We start from the raw sequence: 21765 nt of genomic DNA, 5'->3' as shown, positions 1-21765 counted from the left end.
CTTTCTCTGATAAAGGGCCTTGTGACCTTCTCTTTGAGAAGCCATTATTTGCAGTAGACCTTTGATCTTCCAGAGGGGGAATGCCCTCAGGCTACAGAATTGTCTTTTTTTTTGTTCCATGAAATTCCATTCAGCTTTTGCTGAGATATAAACTATTAATTGCCATAGCCTCTCTCTCGCTTTTGTTCCTCAGGAACCGTTACAGTTGTATTTAATAGAATTCATTTTTATTTTTTCTTTAAAATAACATAGAAACTTACATAGAAACTGCCACTCCATTTTATTTAGGTTGCAAAGGCCAGCACTTGAAAGTTAGGAAATGCCAGATTTACAATGTCTTAATTGGGGTCCCTTGTTCACATGCATTATGACAGTCTTTAAATACATGATCAAATATTATATTTTCCACATAACTTCTGCCTTATTCAGAGCACAGAATAGATGCATACAGGAGCAGAATCAAGATTCCATGGGGAACCATAAATCTGCTGGTGCCTGAAAGATGCTTGGAGAGGTCAAGTATTTTTTTTCTCGAAAAATGAGAAATAATTGTGAATGTATCATTCTAAATACTATTATAGATCCAATAAGGATATAAAATAATATCATAAACTTTAAAAAATTTCATGTTTGTGCTTTTGGGACCAAAGATCATAGAGGTCTGTTAAAAATTCCACTGTGTGTGAGTTCTATAGGTAATCTTCCAAATATATGAAATTGCCTAACAAATGTGAATTCGCATTCCTGAGGAATGAATTGTACTTGTATTTATGCTGTTCACTGGCTTTCTCCTTTACCTCTTTAGTAGGACAAGAATAATTTAGATCTGGTGGCTTCACAATCTTTTGTTCATTAGCTGGCATTGACATTTTATATATATACATTTAATTATATGAAGCACCTAATAAACATCATGTACCTGTCATATCCACGACATCTGCTTTATCAAACCTAGTCAATAAATTAGTTACCAAAAAAAAAAAATCTAAAAGTTTTGATCAATGCTACCTATGACTCCAGTGTTTGATTTATATTTCTGTTTGGTTTTATGTTTCTGTTCAGCCCACATAGGGATCTCTCTTAATCTATCCATTCTCACTTTGCCAATGTCACTTTAGTGAACGGGTCTCAATAGCCTTACCATATAAAATTAAGTTGTTATGCACTGGCTCTTACAGCTAGTGAAAGACAGATGAATGGATACAACTTGCAAGGCACTCATTCCATCTAGACAAGATCTCCCAGCCCCACCGCCAAGAATATTCATTTGTCCCTTAGCAGCCGCCAACAATATAGCCCTAAATTTTCAGAATTGGGTGCCTCATTTGAGTCACCTTAAACAGACCTGCTTTTCAAAAGTTGGGTATTCAGCACACTCTCAGCATCAGATCTCTTTAAATTGTTTTACATTTGGGCACCCAAAATCCCTAGTCATTTTTGAAAATGCAGGCTATAGTGACTGTCTGTTTTTTCTGATATGCGCTGCCCATTGCCAGCTCTGACTGGGACACATTCAAACAACAAATGATGACTAAGACTAAGATTTAGTTATGAGTATTTTTAGTAAAAGTCATGGACAGGTCATGGGCAATAAACAAAAATTCACGGCCCGTCACCTGTCCATGACTTTTACTACAAATACCCATTACTGAATTTCTGCTCCTGGGCCATGCTGCTCTGGGTGGCCCCTGCTTCAGTGGTGGGTGCTGTCTGGCCCTAGTGGTCCACTGCTCCGATGCCCCCAGGGACCTCTCTCGTGATGGCCTCCAGGGCTGCCCCCAGGGCCACTGCTGCTTAGGTGCTCCCCGGGGCCACTGCTCCATCCATCCCCAGGACTGCTGCTGCGTGGACACTCCCTGGGGCTGCTCCTGGGACCAATGCTTGGGGGCTCCCCAGGGCTGCTGCTCTGGCTGCCCCCAGGACTGCTGCTGCTTGGGTGGTCCCCGGGGCCAGCTGCACCAGCCACTACTTGGGCAGCCCCAGGCAGCTGGCCCCAGGGACCACCCACAACTGGGGCCGCCCCCAGGACCGCTGTTAGGCCGCTCCCCAGGGCCAGCTACACCTGCTGCTGTTGGAGCAGCCCCAGGGCCAGTTGCGCTATCTGCTACGGCTCGCCCTGGGGCCAGCTCCTTGGGCGCCCTGCAGCCAGCTGCACTGGCCGCTGCAGCTGCGGAAGTCATGGAGGTCGTGGAAAGTCACAGAATACGTAACTTCCACAACCTCCGTGACAGAATCGCAGCCTGAATGATGACTTATATTTTTACTTGTATCATTGTTGAGATTATGAGAAAACCAGGCAAAAAGAACTGAAAGAGAATATAAAGACTCTGACCAAATTCCGATCACTGTTAAAGATGTTCCCAATTCTCCATTGCTTTGTACCTTGAGTACTCACAAACACTTCTGTGAAGTGAACGATGTCATTTTACTCTCACTTCACATATGTACAAATGACTAAACTATGTGCAAGGGAAAGGAGAAAGTCAAGCCTGAATAAAAAGATTCCTAGCAGACTGAAGAAATTCTCCTCTTACTCTCTAGAATTATTAAAGAAACTGCAAAGAGGCTTACTGTGTTGGGCTTCATACTGGGCTCCATGGTGCTGTAACTGCTGGCTACGCCTGTAGCAGCCCTCTCCTGCTTTCAGAGCCTGCTTAAACAGCTTCTCTGCCTCCACAATAGTTGTTGCTTCCTCTTCAGCCAAGAGGATATAAGCAGTGGCACACCTGTCGATGAGATCAATGACAAAAAGCAATAATTCATGAGAAAGCGAAGTCAATCCGTAGCTATCAAACAAAAACACATGCGGACGGGCAAGGATATATCAAATATACAAGAAATTCTGTTTTGTTCAGGTTCCTTTTTGACAAATCTTTGTAAAGTAATGACATTAGTGGCCAGATTCAAGATTCTTACTTGTGCAGAAGAATATTTTACTACTGGAGTAGTCCCAATGAAACTAATGAAATTGCTTGTGAAGTAAACGTACTGCTTTATGTAAATAAAGGTGGTCAGATCTGGTCCTAACATCATCAACTCAACTCACATGAGATCTTTAGTTCTAAGTATTATTATTGACAGAATATTATATGGGACATCTTTGATCTTTTTTAAAATTAAATGTTTTTGCTGTATGAAAAGAAACAAAGAACTAAACCAATTACAATAAAATAAGAAAAAATACAAAGGTAAATACAATATAAAGCCATGTTCACTCAATCATATGATAATATCTTACATTTGTTCATTGTTTTATGTAGTTAGAAAAATCAGAGAAAAAGAACCAAAGAGAAGACAAGGGATCAAACGCTAGGAGTATAGTGAAAGATTAACTGCAGAGCATAGTGTGTCAGTCAGACACAAGACATGCCCCACACAGGCAGAAAAGAGCCATCATGAAAAATAAAATCAATTTCCAGCTCTGGTTCACAGGATCATCAATAGATGGGTGGAAAATAATAGGTTCTCTTGTACATGAGGTTCCTTTGAATAGACCAGGTTTAGGCCTATATTTTACTACTCATGCAAACTTTTCTAAGCTTTGTCCGGTCCACAAGAAAATTCCTGTCCAGGAATTAACTATTCCTTTTCTGCTTTCTGATAAAGAAAGTTGGGCAACTATTATTAAGGCAGTTGGTTTACCTTAGCCTGGAATGTAAAACTATTTCTGGCAGATATCTGAGTGGACTCATTCTCTTTTTATACACTTTTGTAGCACTTGTATAGCATGTCATGCCAAGAAAGTCTCATTGAAATGAACTTATTGTGGGATCATAGAAATCCATGATTTTTCATTTAAAAAAATTAATAGTGGATTCATGGACAATAAAAATCCCATAGACTTGCATGTTTTTTACATGATATCAAATAAATAAATAAATAAATATTAGCTCTTTTGCTCTTGCCTCCATCCCCAACTAGGGTTGCCAACTTTCTAGTTGCACAAAACTGAACACCCTAGCCCCTCCCCTTTCCTGAGGCCCTGCTCCTGCCCTTCCTCTTCCTGAGGCCGTGCCTCCCACTCACTACATTCCCCCTCCCTCAGTGGCTCGCTCTCCACCACCCTCACTCACTTTCACTGGGCTGGGGTGTGGGAGGGGGTGAGGGCTCTAACTGGGGGTGTGGGCTCCAGGGTGGGGCCAGAAATGAGGGATTTGGAGTGCGGGAGGGGGCTGTGGGTTGAGGCAGGGGGTTGGAGTGCAGGAGGGGGCGAGGCTGGGGATGAGGGGTTCAGGGTGTGGGAGGGAGCTCTGGGCTGGGGCTGGTGATGTGGGGTTTGGGTTGCAGGAGGGTGCTCCAAGTTTGGGAGGTTGGGGCTCAGGGCTGGGGCAGGGGTGTGGTTTTACCTCAGGTGGCTCCCTGCCTGTCCTAGCACTGTATTCCGCGTGCCCCAGAAGCAGCCAGCAGCAGGTCCAGCTCCGAAGTGGGGAGAGGGGGCCAGGAGGCAAAACACACTGCTCTCGCCCACAGGCACTGCCCCCCCACCCCCAGGTCACCAGTGCGGAGTCGGTGCTCCGGGGGTGGGGGGAGGAAGGGGGAAAGCGTGTGGAGCCAAGTGGACACCCTGCCTAGGAGCAAGACCTCCTGGCCACTTCCGGGGCACAGCACAGTGCCAGCCAGGACAGGTAGGGACTAGCCTGCCTTAGCACCGCAGACTGGACTTTTAATAGCCTGGTTGGCAGTGCTGACTGGAGCCGCCAGTGTCCCTTTTCGACCGGGTGTTCCAGTCGAAAACCAGACACCTGGTCACCCTATCCCCAACTCCAATAGGGAACTATCTGCTGCCACCTCTCCTCTGCCAAATATATTCATCATTCATCATGAGGCAACTTGTTTAATACTTCAACATACTCATTGACATCTCATTGGCCTTTGGATTGGGCCTATGGCTGCTGTATCAGCAAGTGCCAAAGGGGCCATGCTATGCCACACAAACAGATAAGGAGGAAATGACCAGATGTCAGGAAATCCATTATGGGTGCCTGGAACTTATCCCCTGCAGCTTTTCCCCAGCACCTATACCCTCCCATAAGGTCCACTTCTACAAATGCAGAACTATTACAATATACAGCTTTGGCTTTCCTCCCAGTGTTAAGGTCTTTCTGCGACAGGCCTGTAACTAAGAATAAAAATCTTTGTGGCAAAAATCAGTGTCCTAAGCTATTATCCCGTGTATTTTTAAATGACAGGAAATAATCCTAATGTTATTGTCACGTACTCGTTCAACTCCAAGGCTTCGTGTGCTGCAGAAATTCTGGCTTGCGGGTTTCTCTCTCTCCAGGCTTTTTGCATTACTATTCATTAAAACAAAGCAAAACGGTGGCATGTCAGTCACTGCAGCATTAACAGGGAGAATTGACTGCACAACAACAACTCGATGAATTGCTTTCAGTCTGACTCACTGCTGAGCGTTTCACAAACCAGGAGGTTCAGCCAGTCACTCAAAAGACACATAATCAATTTCAGTTGCTCTCCTCAATCCCTATGGTTAATCTTTCATTTAATTAAACCTTTGTTTACAGCTAAATCGGGACTAGGGCTAGATCATGCATAGAGCTGCACTGTTGCACTAAAGGGGAGGGAGAAAGCATAGGGACCCTCTTCCTCCCAGCAGGGGTGCAACAAGAGGAGTTTCAGGGGGGCCCAGCCTCCCCGCCTTGGCCCTTGACCAGAACTGTAAATTAGACCCAGCAAGGAACCCCTCATGATGGAGGGGTGGCCGGGTCAAATTTGAATGTGACCCCATGCACCTGCTTGGCCATTTCTCTCTCACACACATCCCTTTGCAGTCCTTCCAGTGCTGAAGGGCACTGGGAACCCCCAGTCCGCAGGATGGTGGGAGGATTGGATCTGGAATTTTGGTGCTTCCTGGGAAGTGGAGATGCAGAAGGAGGATGGATTCTGGGAGTCCCAGAACTGGTTGGCCCCTGATGGGGATGGTGCTCTTCAGCCTGACTCCTGTCAGGGTAAGAGCTTGGGACTGAGCATGAGGCGGAGAGACCATGGGGCAGGGGCTCAGGATCTGTAAGTCATTGTTTTGCATTGCAAAGTACATTATCTAATGCTTTATTCAATAAATATTTAACACAATTAGAATCTCTTGAATCAAAGCAGGTTATCATTTCCAGTTTCCATTGCTCCCTACAGTTTCCAGTTTCAGTGGGCCACTAAAACATAGGGCTGAGTTCTACTTCACTTACATGGGTATAGTTCCTGTGTAAATGAGGGCTAAATTTGACCCCGAGTGTATAAATCGGCATTGCACCAGATGGTCTAACAACTTGTTTTACCTCTGTATATGTCAGAAACCACTGCTGGAAGTGGAGGGAAACTTGAGTCTTTGTGAACGTGAATGGCTTTAGTGACAGGCAGTACAAAATATAGTGAAGCATCTCTCAAGCAATAAATGGCACATAAGTTAATAATTATTTGTTTGAAATCTACACATTAATAATCGGACTCCACAAATTCCCAATTTTTTACCCAGAGGAGCATCACTGAAATATGATCAAGCCCTTGCCTTTGCTCGTCTGTTTGAAGAAAGTTGATCCCTGAGACAAATTTCTGCTAACCCCAGTCTAAAACTACCATTAAACACTCAGAAAAAGCTTATTTTCTTACTGGCATCTGCAGGCCGTAAATGATCTGTGTCACATGTAAAGAACGTTTGATGATCCTGAGCTGAAAGATTCATATCATAGTAGGTCAAAGGTTCTCTTCCTGTCACCCACGTATATCTGTAAAGGCACCAACAAAGTCAGACATTTTGGTATAAGAAGACACACATACAGCAAATCTATACTAAAGGGGAATCCTAGAAATGAGAGATGGACATGCCCTATTAGTTTATCCAGTCCACCTCCCTACCAATGTATAATTGTTCTCTACAATGTATTTTCTTGTACTTTGAAGGAGCTACAGTAGTTACATATAGGCTAATCAGTATCTTGAAAAGTACACATTGGAAATGAATACAGACGCATTCAAAAGTTAAAACCCATAGAAGCTAACTGCAACCCACTCAATTACTCTGTTACAATCAATTTGAACGGAACTGCCACTGTATTGTTAACAAATACCAGACACATTTAAAACATCTAGATTTGTAGGTGTTCTAACAGTATAAGAAACTGCAGAATTACTGGGCTCTTGAAAATGGAGCTAAATTCCTTCCCATTCAAAAACATTTATCAAGTAGAGAACACGGGTTGAAAACTTGAGGCATAGCTGAATGCTGCCCAAAAAGTATTTCGCTTGGTATTTAGAATGTTCTCCATGTGCTTCTCAGGGCTATGCTACTGCACAGCAGACTCCTGTGACACTTACCGGTTATACTCAGCTCCTCTGAATAGGTTTAATGGATTTCGCCACACTTTGCATTCTGTCACAAGGAGAAATAGAAATATATATTAATGAAACTCCCCAAAATTACAACCTTAATACTGACATTCATCAGGAACACCAATTATCCTCTAACAAGTTGTCGGGGGAGAGGGATAGCTCAGTGGTTTGAGCATTGGCCTGCTAAACCCAGGGTTGGGAGCTCAATCCTTGAGGGGGCCATTTAGGGATCTGGGGCAAAAATTGGGGATTGGTCCTGCTTTGAGCAGGGGGTTGGACTAGATGACCTCCTGAGGTCCCTTCCAACCCTGATATTCTAAGTTGTGGTGGTCTGCTTTTATTTCCCATGCAACCAAATAGCAAAATAAAGGCATGAAGATACAGGTAAATGTATTTTCTCACTCTATCCCTTTCAGACAATGATTTCCTTATAATTTAGGGTTAACAAATTATATCATTCAAGAAAACTACCCCTAACAAAGTTCCAAATGGAAGATTAAAACGATTATTTTGATTACTGCCAGGTTTCACATTTACCATAATGAGTGTGGGGCAGCGGGGGAGGATCATATCTAGGATTATTGTATTGAAAAATCCTGTAATTAATCGTGTCCCTATGGACTTGTTATTTCCAAACTTCATTGTCTAGTTACTGTTATAAATCAGTGAGACTCTCAGCTACAATTGGCTGCTTTAACTCCTCCTCAGCATTTGAAATTAAAAAAAAAAACAACCAAAATCTGTGGCACCAGCTGCTGACCTTGCTTGAGTTATAACCATCCCACGATTGACAAGGGATGCTAAGATTGATTGGCAGAGGAAAGTTCACGGCAAAGGCTTGGGAACACTAAAAGAGTTTCATATGTTTTGCTCCTCTTATACAAAAATAAAATAAGATGACAAGTTCCCCATGTTCATTCCAAATCCATCTCACAAGCAGGGAGACACAAGAAAATCCCCAACATCATTTAAAACAGAGCTTACAAGATTAATAGCATTAATTCCTACAGCTTTCCAAATACAAAAGCCTGATTCTGGTTTCACTTGCACAAGTTCTATACCAGTGGAACTCCGCAGATTTCAACAGAATCACTTCTGATTTACACCAACGAAAGTGAGACCAGAATCAAACCCAATATTTGCATCCAAAAGATTCAGAGATGCACTGTGTGGTAGCAAATAATTTTGCTGCAGACCATTTATTGTGATATACATCACGCAAGTCACTGCAAGAACTTGTCATGCCTTGTTTTGCCAGCCATATTGTGTCACAGACATTTTATCAGGCTACTTTTCATCAGAACCAAATGTCAACCTGAAAATTTCCTATGAAATGTCAATGGCATCATGTCAACTCACCAGGACCTCACTGCAACAAAAGTCTACAGTATGATGGTAAGTTGACAAGGTATCTAATCTATGCATCTTATAATATGGAGGCCTGAAACTGAGACACAATGAATACCCTAGTCTGTCACAATGAGAAATAGAGAGACAAGCTGGGTGAGGGGATATCTTTCTACTGGACCAACTTCTGTTGGTGAGAGAGACAAAACTAAAGTTGGTCCAATAAAAGATATTACCTCCCCCAGCTTGTCTCTCTAATATCCTGGGAGCGACATGGCTATAACAACACTGCATACAACATTGAGAAATAGAAATACAGAACGGGAGTCAAGCAGTGCTCTTTTTCATGTTCGCCATTGCTATGTCCAGGGCTGATTGAGAAGTGGTGTTGGAATGGCAGGGAGAGAAAGCATCTTGCATAAATTTGCAGTGATTCCTTCGGGAGTCTGAAAAATAGAGTTGCAGATGTCAACAGCTCTCAGGGTCAGCCCCTAAATTAGATAACTTATGTGTAAGACATAGTGATGTGGCAAAAAGCAGGAGTCTGGAGGGAGTAAAAACACCGGTGGTGAAAAACATGGTTGCGGGAGAGCACTTTTTACTTTCTTCCTGTTTCATTATCAATGAGCTGTTAGCCACAAGTAGTCTTGTTTCAGATTGAAGTGGAGATCAGTGATAGAAAGCCAATCAGGGGAAGTGCATTGTTACTTCTGTAGGAATGTTGGATATCTCTGGACCACTGGCCTGGGATTAATTTATTATTGTTCCTCTATATTTGTAATGGGTATTCTAATAGTTATAAAATAGAGTTCACATTTAATGAAATATTTCTGTTTACAAACAGACAGGTGTAATTTAGAGCAGCCTTGAACAGATCCTGGCTTAACCCCTTTGCTCCTCCATACTGGCCTTTGGTGTGCCCTGGCATTGGAGGGTAGAATAAAGGTGTTACATGACTACAGGGCAGAATAAAGGTGTTAATATGACTACATTTGCTATTACACTCCCATCCCTCTGGGTTCTGTGCTGAGCAGAGCTCAGCCAGATCAGAGGACTGGGCCCTCCTAGGCAGCGAGAGGGAATGGCTGGCATGGAGTCCTTATTTGGTCTCCTTGATGAAGTCCCTCCAAATGTAACACCTCCCTTCCTCCGTATAGGGGTAGGTTCTCCACAGCCCACAGCCCTGCTGAGCTGTATTATCTCCAGCTGTGGTTCCACACTGTAGAAGCATCTGAACTCGAATTTGGCCCTTGGTGATGGAGTGGAGGATTTCTACTATATTTTAGGTACTTAATGTCCAAAGCAGTCTCTTCATTAGATTATATCACTTCTAAGGAAAGTAAGATTTGGGGCCTAAGCAGGCTCACAACGTCTCTTTAGAAAAAAAGAAAAGGAAGGGAAAAGGAGTGGCAGTCGTTAAAAAAGAAAGATTTTGTTGCAATAAAATTCTCACGTTAATATTACATTCTGATAGCAAAACATTGCAACTTACTACAATAAAGACAACACTAGAAGAAGATAAATGCTTCCCTGTTCATGTCTAAATCACTACAGCAGTCAGCTAAGGTTAGAAGACTATAAGCCTGCAACAGCAGAGGTGTTTGAACAGTTTCCAACCATCCTCTAGTATAGCTGGAGAGGGTGGTTGTTAGCCAAGCTTGTCTCTGGTGATTAATACAAAATATGATTTTTCAAACCATAGTACATATTAAGGTAAAATCAGACATCTCAGTCCCTGAAGAATAATTAAATGGTCCGGTTACTCTGATTGCAATAAATAGCAAAGAAGGCAGTTAACACTGGCTTGATGACTGTGATGTCATTCTTTTTGCTTGATTGCTTAACTTTAAAGTTATTGGACTAAATCCTTGGGTGCATGAGAAGTCAGAACACCTGGTTGGGGTGGTGCAAATGGGGAAAAAATGGTGTTTCACTGCCTTTCCAGTCTCTCCTATCCTGGGAGTAACTGGGCACTAGTTTAGCTGGTTATACAAGATGCTCCCTTTGTTGTTTCTATCTTTGCATCAGCTCATAACAGAGTCTGAATAGAGCAGCTGTAGTCCTGGTATTCTGAAGACAAGGATATTTGCTACACTCCAATAAACAAATGCCAGCATAAGAAAATGGAGGGGAATCAAACATAAAACAGACATCTTCAGTCATTTAGATTTAGAAATTAGAGGGAATATCCCTATTTTAATTTATAATAGTCTGGAAAGCACATCTCTTACATTATAGCACACTGACAGATCACAGTAGTGTCCCAATTACTGAATAACTAGATAGGTCTTATGGAAGAGTATTGTGTCTTTTCAGGCACACATTCTACAGTGACGTTCAGAGTACTGATTTTTTTGGAAGATATGAACACCATGCAGGTGTTCCAGAGGGATTATATGATGGCATTATTAAGGAATTCACAGGCTTTAATATACAGTCCTAGAATCATGGAAATATAGGGTGGAACAGATCTTGAGGGGTCATCAAGTCCAGACTCCTAAAATGAGGCACACCCAAATAAACTAGAGCATTACTGACAGGTATTTGTCCAACCTGTTCTTAAAAACCTCCAGTGATGGAGATTTCACAACATCTCTTGAAAGCCCATTCCAGGGTTTACCTGCCCTTATAGTTAGAAAGTTTTTCCTAATATCTGATCAAAATCTCCCTTGATGCAGATTAAGCGAAAATCTCCCTTGCTGCAGATTATGCCTACTTTCGGTGGACATGGAGGACAATTGATCACCATCCCCTTGACATATTTGAAGCTTGTTATTAGGTGCACCCTTAGTCTTCTTTTCTCAAGACTAGATATCCCCAGTTTTTTTTAAACATTTCCTCATAGGTCAGGTTTTCTAAACTGTTTTTTATCATTTTTGTTTCTCTCCTCTGGACTCTCTCCAATTTACCCATGTCCTTCTTAAGGTGCAGCACCCAGGTTCATAGATGTTATCGAATTCCTGAAAGTGGACTTAAAGGTGGAAGTGGTTCTGATGGAATACTCTATCTATCTTAGATAATTATCCGACCCCATCACCACACTATCTGAGCACCTCACAGTCTTGCATGTATTTATCTTCACAATATCCCCTGTGAGGCAGGGTAGGGCAATCGTCCCCATTCAACAGGTAGGGAACTGAGGCACAGAGAGACCAAGCGATTATCACACGGCACTTCTATGACAGAGCATATAAATTGAAACGCAAGAGCTCTTTCAGCTATTTCCTTACAGCAGAAAATCTTGGCAAGAGGTTTGAGAGTGTCTGTTATAAAATTTTGGGTAAATTTTGGACTTGCTGAAGTGTGGTTAAAAGCACTGACACATACAGGCTGCCCTTTCCCATGCTCTCTATCAATGCAGTCCAACCCTGGTCCACAGTACAACACTGCTGCTGCGTAAGACTTTTAACTCTCCCGAGATGGGAATGTCAACTGCTGAGCTTTGCTAAGCTGTATAGAGGTTTCATAATGTAGAAAATGTCCAGTGGAGACCAAGATTGTTGAGGCTACCAGACGTATTTCACTTGTGAACTCCGTTGAATTTCTGATAAACCTTGATGAGCAGGAGTGAAATATACTCTACCGGGATTTAACAAGAAACATGATGGAGGTTACTGACATAAATGTAGCAGATCTAAACAAAGACCCTTTCTCGTTTATTGATTTTTTTCATTTTCACAGACTTTTCCTCGGTTCTTTAATTCTGACATATTTTAACATCCTGAAGAGGAGATAAATTTAATGAAGTCTGAAATGATTCTAGAGACACAACCCTAAGGAAAGCTAAATGGGTTTTTAATATTAAGTGTATGTCTACACTGCACACTCCTTACAGCAGCGTGTAGAGTACCTACATTGCATGCCCCCTAGCATGGGTATAAAGAGCAGTGGAGATGGTGAGACGTGGCTTAGGCGAGTGGAGTACAGAGATGCCAGAAGCTTAGCATATGTACCCTACATGGTTCTCTACATGCCCAAGCGGTGCCTCCCACATCTACACTGCTGTTTTTAGCAGCATAATGTCCTGCTGCTTCCCTGCTGCCTGAGCCTTCCCGCACCACAGGGAAAAACTCCACCAGCAGGGAAGGACTCCGACAGCGGGGGGAGACAGTGGGGAAATGCTCCGAGCTGCCAGAGCCTTTCCTCACTGCTAGAGCCTTTCACTGATGCGTAGCTACAAACCACAGTGTAGACGCAGCCTGCTTGTCACTGTGGCATGCTGCTACATATGTAGTGCCTGCACCCTACATGCCAGTGTAGACAAGGCCTAACACATATGTGTTGAACAGCAAGATGGGGCCAAAACAATTACGTGTGTGTGAAGGGATCTGCAGTTTTCTTAACAAAAAGCAGTTATACGTCTTGAAAAGTCACACATATTTTTATGTAGAAAAATGAACTGGGAAACAGAGACATGGATTTTGATGAATCTAAGGAAGCACAGACCATAGTGTCATTTCTGTAAGATCTGATTCCTCAACAGTCTCTTAGAAAGAGAATATATTGGCCTCCCTGGTATTGTGTCTATATACCTACACAGCCCCTCTCAGTGGAGTACCCAAGCACCCTGGAAGCAATAATGCATTTATCCCCAGAACACTCCCATGAAACAGGCAAGTTCTATTGTCCCCATTTTACAGACGAGGAAATGAAGCACAGAGAGATTAAGACCCTGATTTTCAGAAGTGCTGAGTACCCACAGCTCCGACCGGAGACAATGGCAGCTGCAGGTACTGAGCACCTCTGAAAATCAGCCGTTAAGTGATCTGCACACACCGGAAGTCTCTGAGAGAAGCAGGAATTGGAGCCCAATCTTCTAAATTCAAGTCCAATACCGTACCCACATCACAACCCCCCTTTTCATCACTACATTACAGGGCTTGTTTCTTCTGTGCTATTGCTGTCTTCACATGAGTACAGAGCAAACAAATGCACGTGTGTCCAAAATGATATAAATAAATAACAATGTTAACCTCTAGACCTTCCATGTAAGGATCTCAAAGCACTTCAGAAATGGCAGGGGTATAGAGAGATAATACAGCTGTTATTAGAGAGACACAACACAGTTAAGGCCAACGTTTTCAAAAGCAATCACTGAATTTGAGGACCTCAATTTTTGGGTACTGAGACACCAGGGATTTGATTTGCAGCACCCAGCACTCTCATTAAAGTTAATGGGAGCTGCAGGTGCTTAGCACCTCAGAAAACCAGGCCCAAGGTGTCTCACATTAGGCATCAAAAAACAGAGGCTTCTTTCAAAAATCTAGCTGCCTATGACTTGCCCAAGGTCACACAGCAAATCTATGCCACAGCCAGGAACAGAACCAGCCTCTAAGCTATTGCAAACCACAGTGCTGCCACTTCTTACTAAAATGAAAAGCAAACAGTACTTATGAACTATTCACATTAAGTTAAAAATAATATAATGCAAAAGCAGATAAGTATTCTTGAGATCTTTCTGTGATTCTCTTGATAATGGACTCATTAAACAAGCATTTCTGTAAAAGAAATGGGAATTGCTTTGCCTTTTGCAACAATAATGTAAAAAGAATGTGTGTCATTTCTAAGAAACTTCTGAAATATAGGGGAAATGTCTGTCTTTGGTTTATGCTAATACAATCTGAGCAATCAGTATTTAGGAAGACATAATTACCTCTGAGCAATTAGTCAATTTCTCTTATTGGAAAACAAGACAATTTTACAGTTAGCCTTACATGGTCATGGTTGAGGGTAAGATTGTGTTTTACAACCTGCCCTATTTAAGGGTGGCACATAGCTGCACCACTTCTGCAGTACCTCAGGGAGGTACAATTCTGCTCTGGTCTGCCGCTGGTCCACACTAGCAGCAGATGGTTACTCGCTGTTCCATTCACCTGTTCTCCAGCTATCTGCACCCACTGCAAGTGAAATCCTGGCTCTATTGATTTCAATGGGAGTATTGACTTCAATGAGGTCAACATTTCACGCTAGGTATAAAGACCAGGCTTCCCCCTCCATGCCTTCAGTGGAAATGTAGGAAAGGGGTGTGTGTGTGTTTCTGGAGTACAAAGGATGTCTTACTTCCTCTAATTAACCTGTGGTGCTATTTAGACGTGGACACAATTTGACTTTCAGGCATCATCTTCTTAGGCCCTGATCCTGCAAAGACTTAAGTACATGCCTAACTCTACACATGTGAGTAATTCTTTGCAGTATTAGGACCTTAATCACTAATATTTCATTCACTAATAATCACAGATGTTTCACTCTCCTTGGATAAATTCCTTAGATAAACAATCAATTCTGCTTTTCTCCCTACAAACTGACTTCAAGACATTTGAATTTTAAAAACTAAGGTGTCAGCTTTTCACCATACAAAGTGAACTGCAGTTGTTTTCACATTATTTCACCCAAATTTTAATCCAATTTAAATACCAAACCACACCAAACAAATAAAACAGATGTGTGTATATACAGCTGGTTTTCACTCTGCTTTTCCTGGGAGCAGGCTTACAGCATTAATAAACAGTAAAAGTCATCATTTTAACATATGAGTGATCTATGACTTAATTTCTGAACACAATGAGGGCAGACCAATTAAAATTTAAAGTGAAGATTTTGAATGAATGTCAGGCAAGTAATTTGTTCAGTGTGAGCAAAGAGGATATTTTATCATTTTTCTGCAGTGAAAGCATAGTAAAAAGCCACCAATTTCTTCCAGTTAAACAGGAGAGAAAAAGAGTCAAGTTCACAGTTAATTGTTTGCAGCAGACAGGATTTCTCTTACCTGAAACACTCTGTCGGTTTGAATCAGAGTCCCCATTGCTTGTGTTAGAGTTGTTGGGGGAGTTATTGTCCACCCCACCCAGCAGAGGGCGCAAGTGACTCACGGAGACCTGCTCAATGAATGATGTCCCATACTTGCGAAAATACCACCACTCAAATATCTAGAACAGAAGCAGGGGATATCACATTACCAGTGCATATTTTGTCTCCCCATGTTCTCCATGGACTCTAATGCATATGATTTTCATGAATGCTCTCACATCTATTTAGATTTTACTTTACATTTCTTAGCATTTATTTATCCATTCTTAACATTTCTCATTTACCACTCAGAATTTCTCAGAAGCCATAAAAGGAAAGAGATGAAAATAAATAGACTCTGGCTTTCCTACTATCTAATCAATACCTCCGTCCCCACACATATTTACAGAACCACTAATGAATCCCCTGCCAATGCAGGATTGGTCCTGGTATTATAATCTCCAGTGGTTTCCCTTGGGAAATTATCTCACCGACTAATAGATTTCATTGTCAGGACAATTTTATATATATCCTAATATTTTAATAATGAAAATAAAAAAATATATTCTGATGGCAGTGGCATGTGTGTTGCAGGAAACAATATATATCAGATCTGAAAATGAAGACTCTTTCAGATAAATGTAAAAATCCATTCTGATTGAAAAAATTATAAACACACACATTAGTAATGAGAGAATCTCAGAGGGTTTTGAAGTAATATTTGAATTAAACAGCCAAACTTCTGTATAGTAACAGCGCTGAAAATTATTCAAGTAAAGGGTTCTTGAAAAATCTGAAGTACTTCTTGATATTGATTAAGTTGGAAACTGTGCATGAATGGCCTTTTTTCTTTCTTTTTTTAGTGTTTCCATATTTCTGAGTATAGTCCTTCCCAATACTTGAAACTGCTTACAAAACTCTGTACAAAACATCAGCCCATTATTAATCCTTATTTTTCCCCTATGAGTTAATCAGTAGATTTATTGAAAAACTGTAGGGCTAAGTTCACATATGTAACTCAGACAACCTGCAGGTTCTGTTCACGAGGGCTGGCACTAAACCAATTTCTGCAGGGCCACTTGGTGGTTCAGATTCACTCAACACCTTCTCTCCCAAGCCTTTCTCTACTACCAACTACAGTCCCCTCTACTCAGACCCCACATTATTTCCTACAGATAACCCTTCAGATCATCATGGTACTGAGTTGCTCCCTCTCCATCCCATCTGTCAGATAAGGAATGCTTCTTCCCCCAATCCTCATGTGTCCTCATGGGGAAATGAACGACCACCCCTCTGGTTCTCCCACTCCAGATGACACTCTACTGAACTCTCTCTCGTGCGTGTGTGCGCATGGCATCTGCAGAACAATGTTCTACTGATGGAGTTGTAGGTCCTTAAGCCATTTCAAGGCCTCCTCTGTGACATTGTGGATATCATCCAATTCACCTTTGAATCCATATTCGGGATACTGCGTTATCATATGTTTGATGGTTTGGATGTTCTCAACACAGTCACAAAAGGGGAGTCTGATTTTCCACTTGTGCATCAAGTAGTCGCATCTTCATGGTTTGTTCAGATGCAGTTCAATGTGAACCAAAGTCTACGTGGCAAGTCGAAACAGGAAGGGTGCCTTGTTGTAATAAGGTGCTTGTCTGGAATGAGAGATGAGGTCCAGACACTTTGCCATTTACTGGCCAGATCCAGAGACATGAAGTGGTCACGTGTGGTCCACAATGATTTTTGCAATTTCTGGCATTGTTGGAGTATATTATCCATAACCTGCCGGATGGGAAGTTCTGAATAGTCTTCAATGCATTTAAGTTGTCGTGCTGTGGCTATATTTCAATGGAACTCTGATGTTTGCTAATACAGAAAGCCATGGTAGAGATGTTGATTTTAAAGTTCCCACAATGATTCATATGGTTTGATACAAGTGTATATGGTGCACAGTACTCTGCAACTGATTATACTAGGGGAAAGGCTGGTGTTTGTAGCACCAAGACATCTTGTTCCTGCTGACTCTTGAGTAATGTTGATGCAAGTCTTTACTTTAAAGGCTACTTTCTTGAGGTGGCCACGAACGGTCAGTGTGCAGTCAAGAACGACACCGAGATATGTTGGCTTTGGGTCATAAGTCAAACTTTCACCAGAAAACTCAACAGTTGGAGTGTTTTGTGCGATTCTACTGTCATGGTGGAAAATAGAGACAACCAATTTGCTCAGATTTGGTCTTAGCCACCACTTTTGGAAGCTCTCCACGATCTTAAGGTCAGATGTAATGGTTCTTTAAAGCTTCCGGCCTAAGCTGTGAGTGCCAAATCATCAGCATACGCAAACTTCTGCGCTATTTTTTCAAGCATATCACTCGAGTATACCTTGTGGAATGTTGAAGCAAGTACAGAGCCTTTTGGTAGCCCATTATACAGAGTGAGCAGCTTGTTGATTTAACCTGCAAGGTATACATGCATCCTTCAGCCACTAAGCATGGTGTAAGCAACCTGAGATTCTGCACATGGGGAATCACTTTGGTCAGTTTCAGTAGCAGACCATCCCTTCCAGGCTCTGTCACATGCCTCTGACAGATCTATGAAAGCAGTACTGGGTCTTGAGTTTTCCTTGGAATCCAGTCTCGATGTTTGTAGTGTGGGCCAGGACTGGTTGCAGCAAGTGTGATCGAAAATCAGCTTGCTTCTTGAGTAAGCAGGCATCCTCAGTGGGCCTGAATCGGTTCAGAACCATACACTCCGTCACCTTGCAGGTGGTGCTCAAAAGGGAAATTGGCCTATAACTAGAGGAGTGATCTTCAGGTTCTCCAGGCTTTATGAGTGCAATGACCTTGACCTCTCTCCATATGGGGGGGATTTCACCCATCTCCAGAATGTTGGTGAAAAGCTGCATCCTCCATTTCCATGCGAGTGGGCCGAGGTTATATAGGAACTCAGCAGAGATACCATCTTTTCCTGCTGCTTTTCCCAATTTCGTGGCTGCAATGACTGTGTCAACGTCCATTGGGACAATGGAGCACATTTGGACATCACCTGCCAAGGCTGATGTTGGACTTATCTGAGATACAGTTTGTCCACTGGTTGTTTTGATGTCCACAAAAGTTTAGCAGCAATGGCGTTGGTTTCACCTGCAGCTTAGTGGCCTGTGTGGGATTTGCAGCCCCCCAGTGTCTCAAGCAGATTTCAGGCGTGTCTGCTCGAGTGTGTGAAGTTTAGACCTTCTACACACTGAAGTCACCATTTCTGCCTTGGTGCATCCAGTGATTCCAGTTTCTGGGTCTCCACACTGATCATATATGTGGAGGAGCTCTTGGCTCTCTGCAGTCCAGCAAGGAGCGTTCAATGACCTGTGTCCACAGGGGATTTTCTTTTTACATCAGAAATAAGGAGCACAATAAAATAGTCAAAGTCTTTGACATTGGGAAAATGCAAGAGATTGTACTGTCTGTAGTCATACTGAAAGTGGCCCAGTCTGCTGTTGTCAAGTTCCAGCATGGTGCCAATTTTGAGTAGAGAACTGGGATTTGGGGTCAGTACTGGTCTGTTCTGGCTGTTCGGGAAGTCATTGAGGATGATCCACAATGGAGTATCGGGGTGAATGTATCATCTTTACAGATGAACGTCAGGTCAGGGCAGTATCCTCTGCACCATCTTACAGAATGGAAAATGACGCATGGTTTTGTATCAAAAAGGAGAAGCATATAATTTGCCAGCACCCAGTGTATCACTTCTTCACCTGCAATATTGTTTGATGCATAGGCCCATTATGTTTGGTGACTATTACAGTTGTTCACAAATACAGCAGGGTCCTATGCATTTTGCAGAGCTGGTTGAGGCCACTGTGCACCAGATGGTTTATATACATGAACGATGATTAGCTTGCTGATGTGCAAGGATATCGTAGTTATTTCTTTGTGGAGGTAGAGCCACATATTCATTGATCTCCTGCTTTATGTAAACTGCCACCCCATATTTTTCATGATAATTGCTGGCTATGAGTTGATAGCCATTGATTTTGTAGCAACAGGTTTTTTCTTTGTTTGTAACATGGGTCTCCAGGAGGGTGAGGACATTGATGTTAGTTGTCTTCAGCATTTTCTCCAGGTAGTCAGACTTGGACAGTAAGAGACCTTCACTGTTCAACTGGCAGATCTTTACCCCAGGTCCAATTTGCCTTTTATATTGGACCTGAAAAGGTAGGCTTATTTTGTTGCTCTTTGGATCAGGAGGTCAACTGTCCATGTTTGGTCACCAGTTTTATTATGTTAGCCATGGTTTCCCACTTAACAGGGTGGACTGCAGGTAGGTCATCATCTTCCACCATCTTCTACTGAATTGAGTGATAGAGATGTCCCATAATTCCGAGCCTAGTAGCTAAAGAACTTTGAGGACCCCACTACAATATGGGAAAGTTGACACCAGAGCGATGGGAGAATTTTTTCAGACTAATAGCTTATTCCCGAAAAAATGCAGATTTGGGTCGACCGAAACTATTTGGGGATTTGTGTCAAGTTCATCATGTAGTTTCCACTGAATCAAAAAAAACTCAAAAGTTTTCGGCAATGTTGAAATGAAACATTTTGTTTGGAACTGGAAAGGAGGACTAAGGTCACAAAATGGACAGAGGAAAAAGAGGTGGTGGTGCCCCACCCACTTCACTTACCAGCATTAGCCCAGTGGGTGGGGCACTCACCTAAGATGTAGGAAATCCAGATTCAGTTCCTCCTTCTGCCTGAAGTGGAAAAGGGATTTGAAGTTGGATCTTCTATACTGCAGGAAAGTGTCCAAGCCACTGGGCTATGGGATATTCAGTCACCTCACTGGGGCTGTTCCACTTTGTACAAATAATTAAAGTCCCTGGAAGAGTGATTTGAACTTCAGTCTCCTACATCCTAGGCGAGTGTCCTTACTCACAACATCAATGGCCATAAACTCATAGCCAACAATTGCCACCCAAAATTCGGGCTGGCAATTTACATAAAACAGGAGATCAACGAATATGTGTTTCTACATCCCACAGCGCACAAAGCCAGAGAACCGAAAAAACCATTATTCATCCAGCTCGAGGTCGCACTTCCTAGGTGGGAGGACATTATTACATGGAGACTGCTGAAAGGAGTTACTTCACAGTGCTTTCTGACAACTCCAAGTCCCAGAAACTGCTCCCCTTGAAGAAATCAAAAGGGAAGAACAGGGGAGAAAAGGAACCTGTGGAGGAGAGGAGAGGAGAGGAGACTGTGCAAACAGATAGAACCAGGTTCACAAGCATTTGTCAAGCTGGGCAGTTGGTTGCAGATAGCTAAGAACATAAATGCATCCTGATTTTTGTGAATTCTGGATTCTAGGCAATTTTTTTACTTTCATAGCTGACATGGCAAGCCCAGAGACACCAGGGCTATGAACTATCAAGTGTAGAGATGCTGGGGCTTAGCCCTGGCACAAATTAAGTACTGTATACATTGCATAAATACCATCCTGGCCCCAATGACTTTCAATGAGACTTAGGTTCCTAAATGCTTTTAAGTCACTTGAAAATGGGACTGAGGTTCCTAAGGCATTTATGTGTTTTTCAAAATGTTACTCCCCCATTTGTAGCAGCTAGTGGGTTTATTTTCAAAGGTGCCTAGTAACCCCAGTTCCCACTGAAATCAGTGAGAATGTTCGGTGCACAGCACCTTTGAAAATACATAAGTCTGCTTCATTGAACCAGCAGATCCTGGTGTTCCAGTGCTTTGCTCAGGATGTATGGGAGTCCAGTCTGCAGCCCGAGACTGAATCAGAAAAACAAAATATCTTTTCAGAAATTTTCTCTTTCTTAAGTGACGTCTGCTACAATACAAATTAGAACCAAGTTGAAACCAAGAACTGGGTTGAAACCAAGTTCCCTGACGTGCCTGTATGTGTGATGCAGTTAGGGGCTTTATTTAGGCCTTGATTTTATCCCGTGAATGACTTGTAAGGGAGAGAAGCAGGGATGGAACACCCGAGTTGTTCATTTTAAATTATGTAAGGTAGACTCCTTTACTTCTGTTACAAGCAACCTTGCCATTAGTTGGCGAGGTTGGTTGTAACAGAAATAAAGCAGTCTTCTGTACTTTCCTGAGCTATGCAGATTGGAAAGAAGTGGTGAAATCCCGGCTCCACTGAAGTCACTGCCAAAACACACTTTGACTTCAGGGGGGCCAGAATTCCACCCGAGGAGTAAGAGGAAAAGAGAGGCAAACTGACCGGGGAAAGTACCACGTTAAAGATGAGCAACCTGAGATTAGCATATAACACTCTATTC

General features: G+C 42.4%; 1 protein-coding gene across 4 annotated transcripts in view; it reads right to left on the bottom strand.

Annotated features, from left to right (window-relative positions):
• ST7 (suppression of tumorigenicity 7) overlaps nt 1-21765 on the bottom strand; it is a gene marked incomplete at its 5' end in the record, with an annotated part of 234365 nt that overhangs the window by 81066 nt on the left and 131534 nt on the right. For all 4 annotated transcript variants that reach the window (XM_084624973.1, XM_084624974.1, XM_084624975.1 and 1 more), the window contains 5 exons: nt 2572-2726; nt 5219-5294; nt 6622-6737; nt 7327-7381; nt 15455-15614. In XM_084624973.1, the coding sequence (XP_084481099.1) occupies nt 2572-2726; nt 5219-5294; nt 6622-6737; nt 7327-7381; nt 15455-15614 (562 nt within the window). The remainder of the gene's footprint in view (nt 1-2571; nt 2727-5218; nt 5295-6621; nt 6738-7326; nt 7382-15454; nt 15615-21765) is intronic.

Source organism: Lepidochelys olivacea (genome assembly GCF_965140295.1).
Source record: "Lepidochelys olivacea isolate rLepOli2 genome assembly, chromosome: 1".
NCBI classification, from domain to species: Eukaryota; Metazoa; Chordata; order Testudines; family Cheloniidae; genus Lepidochelys; species Lepidochelys olivacea.
This window is presented reverse-complemented; position numbering and strand designations above follow the sequence as displayed.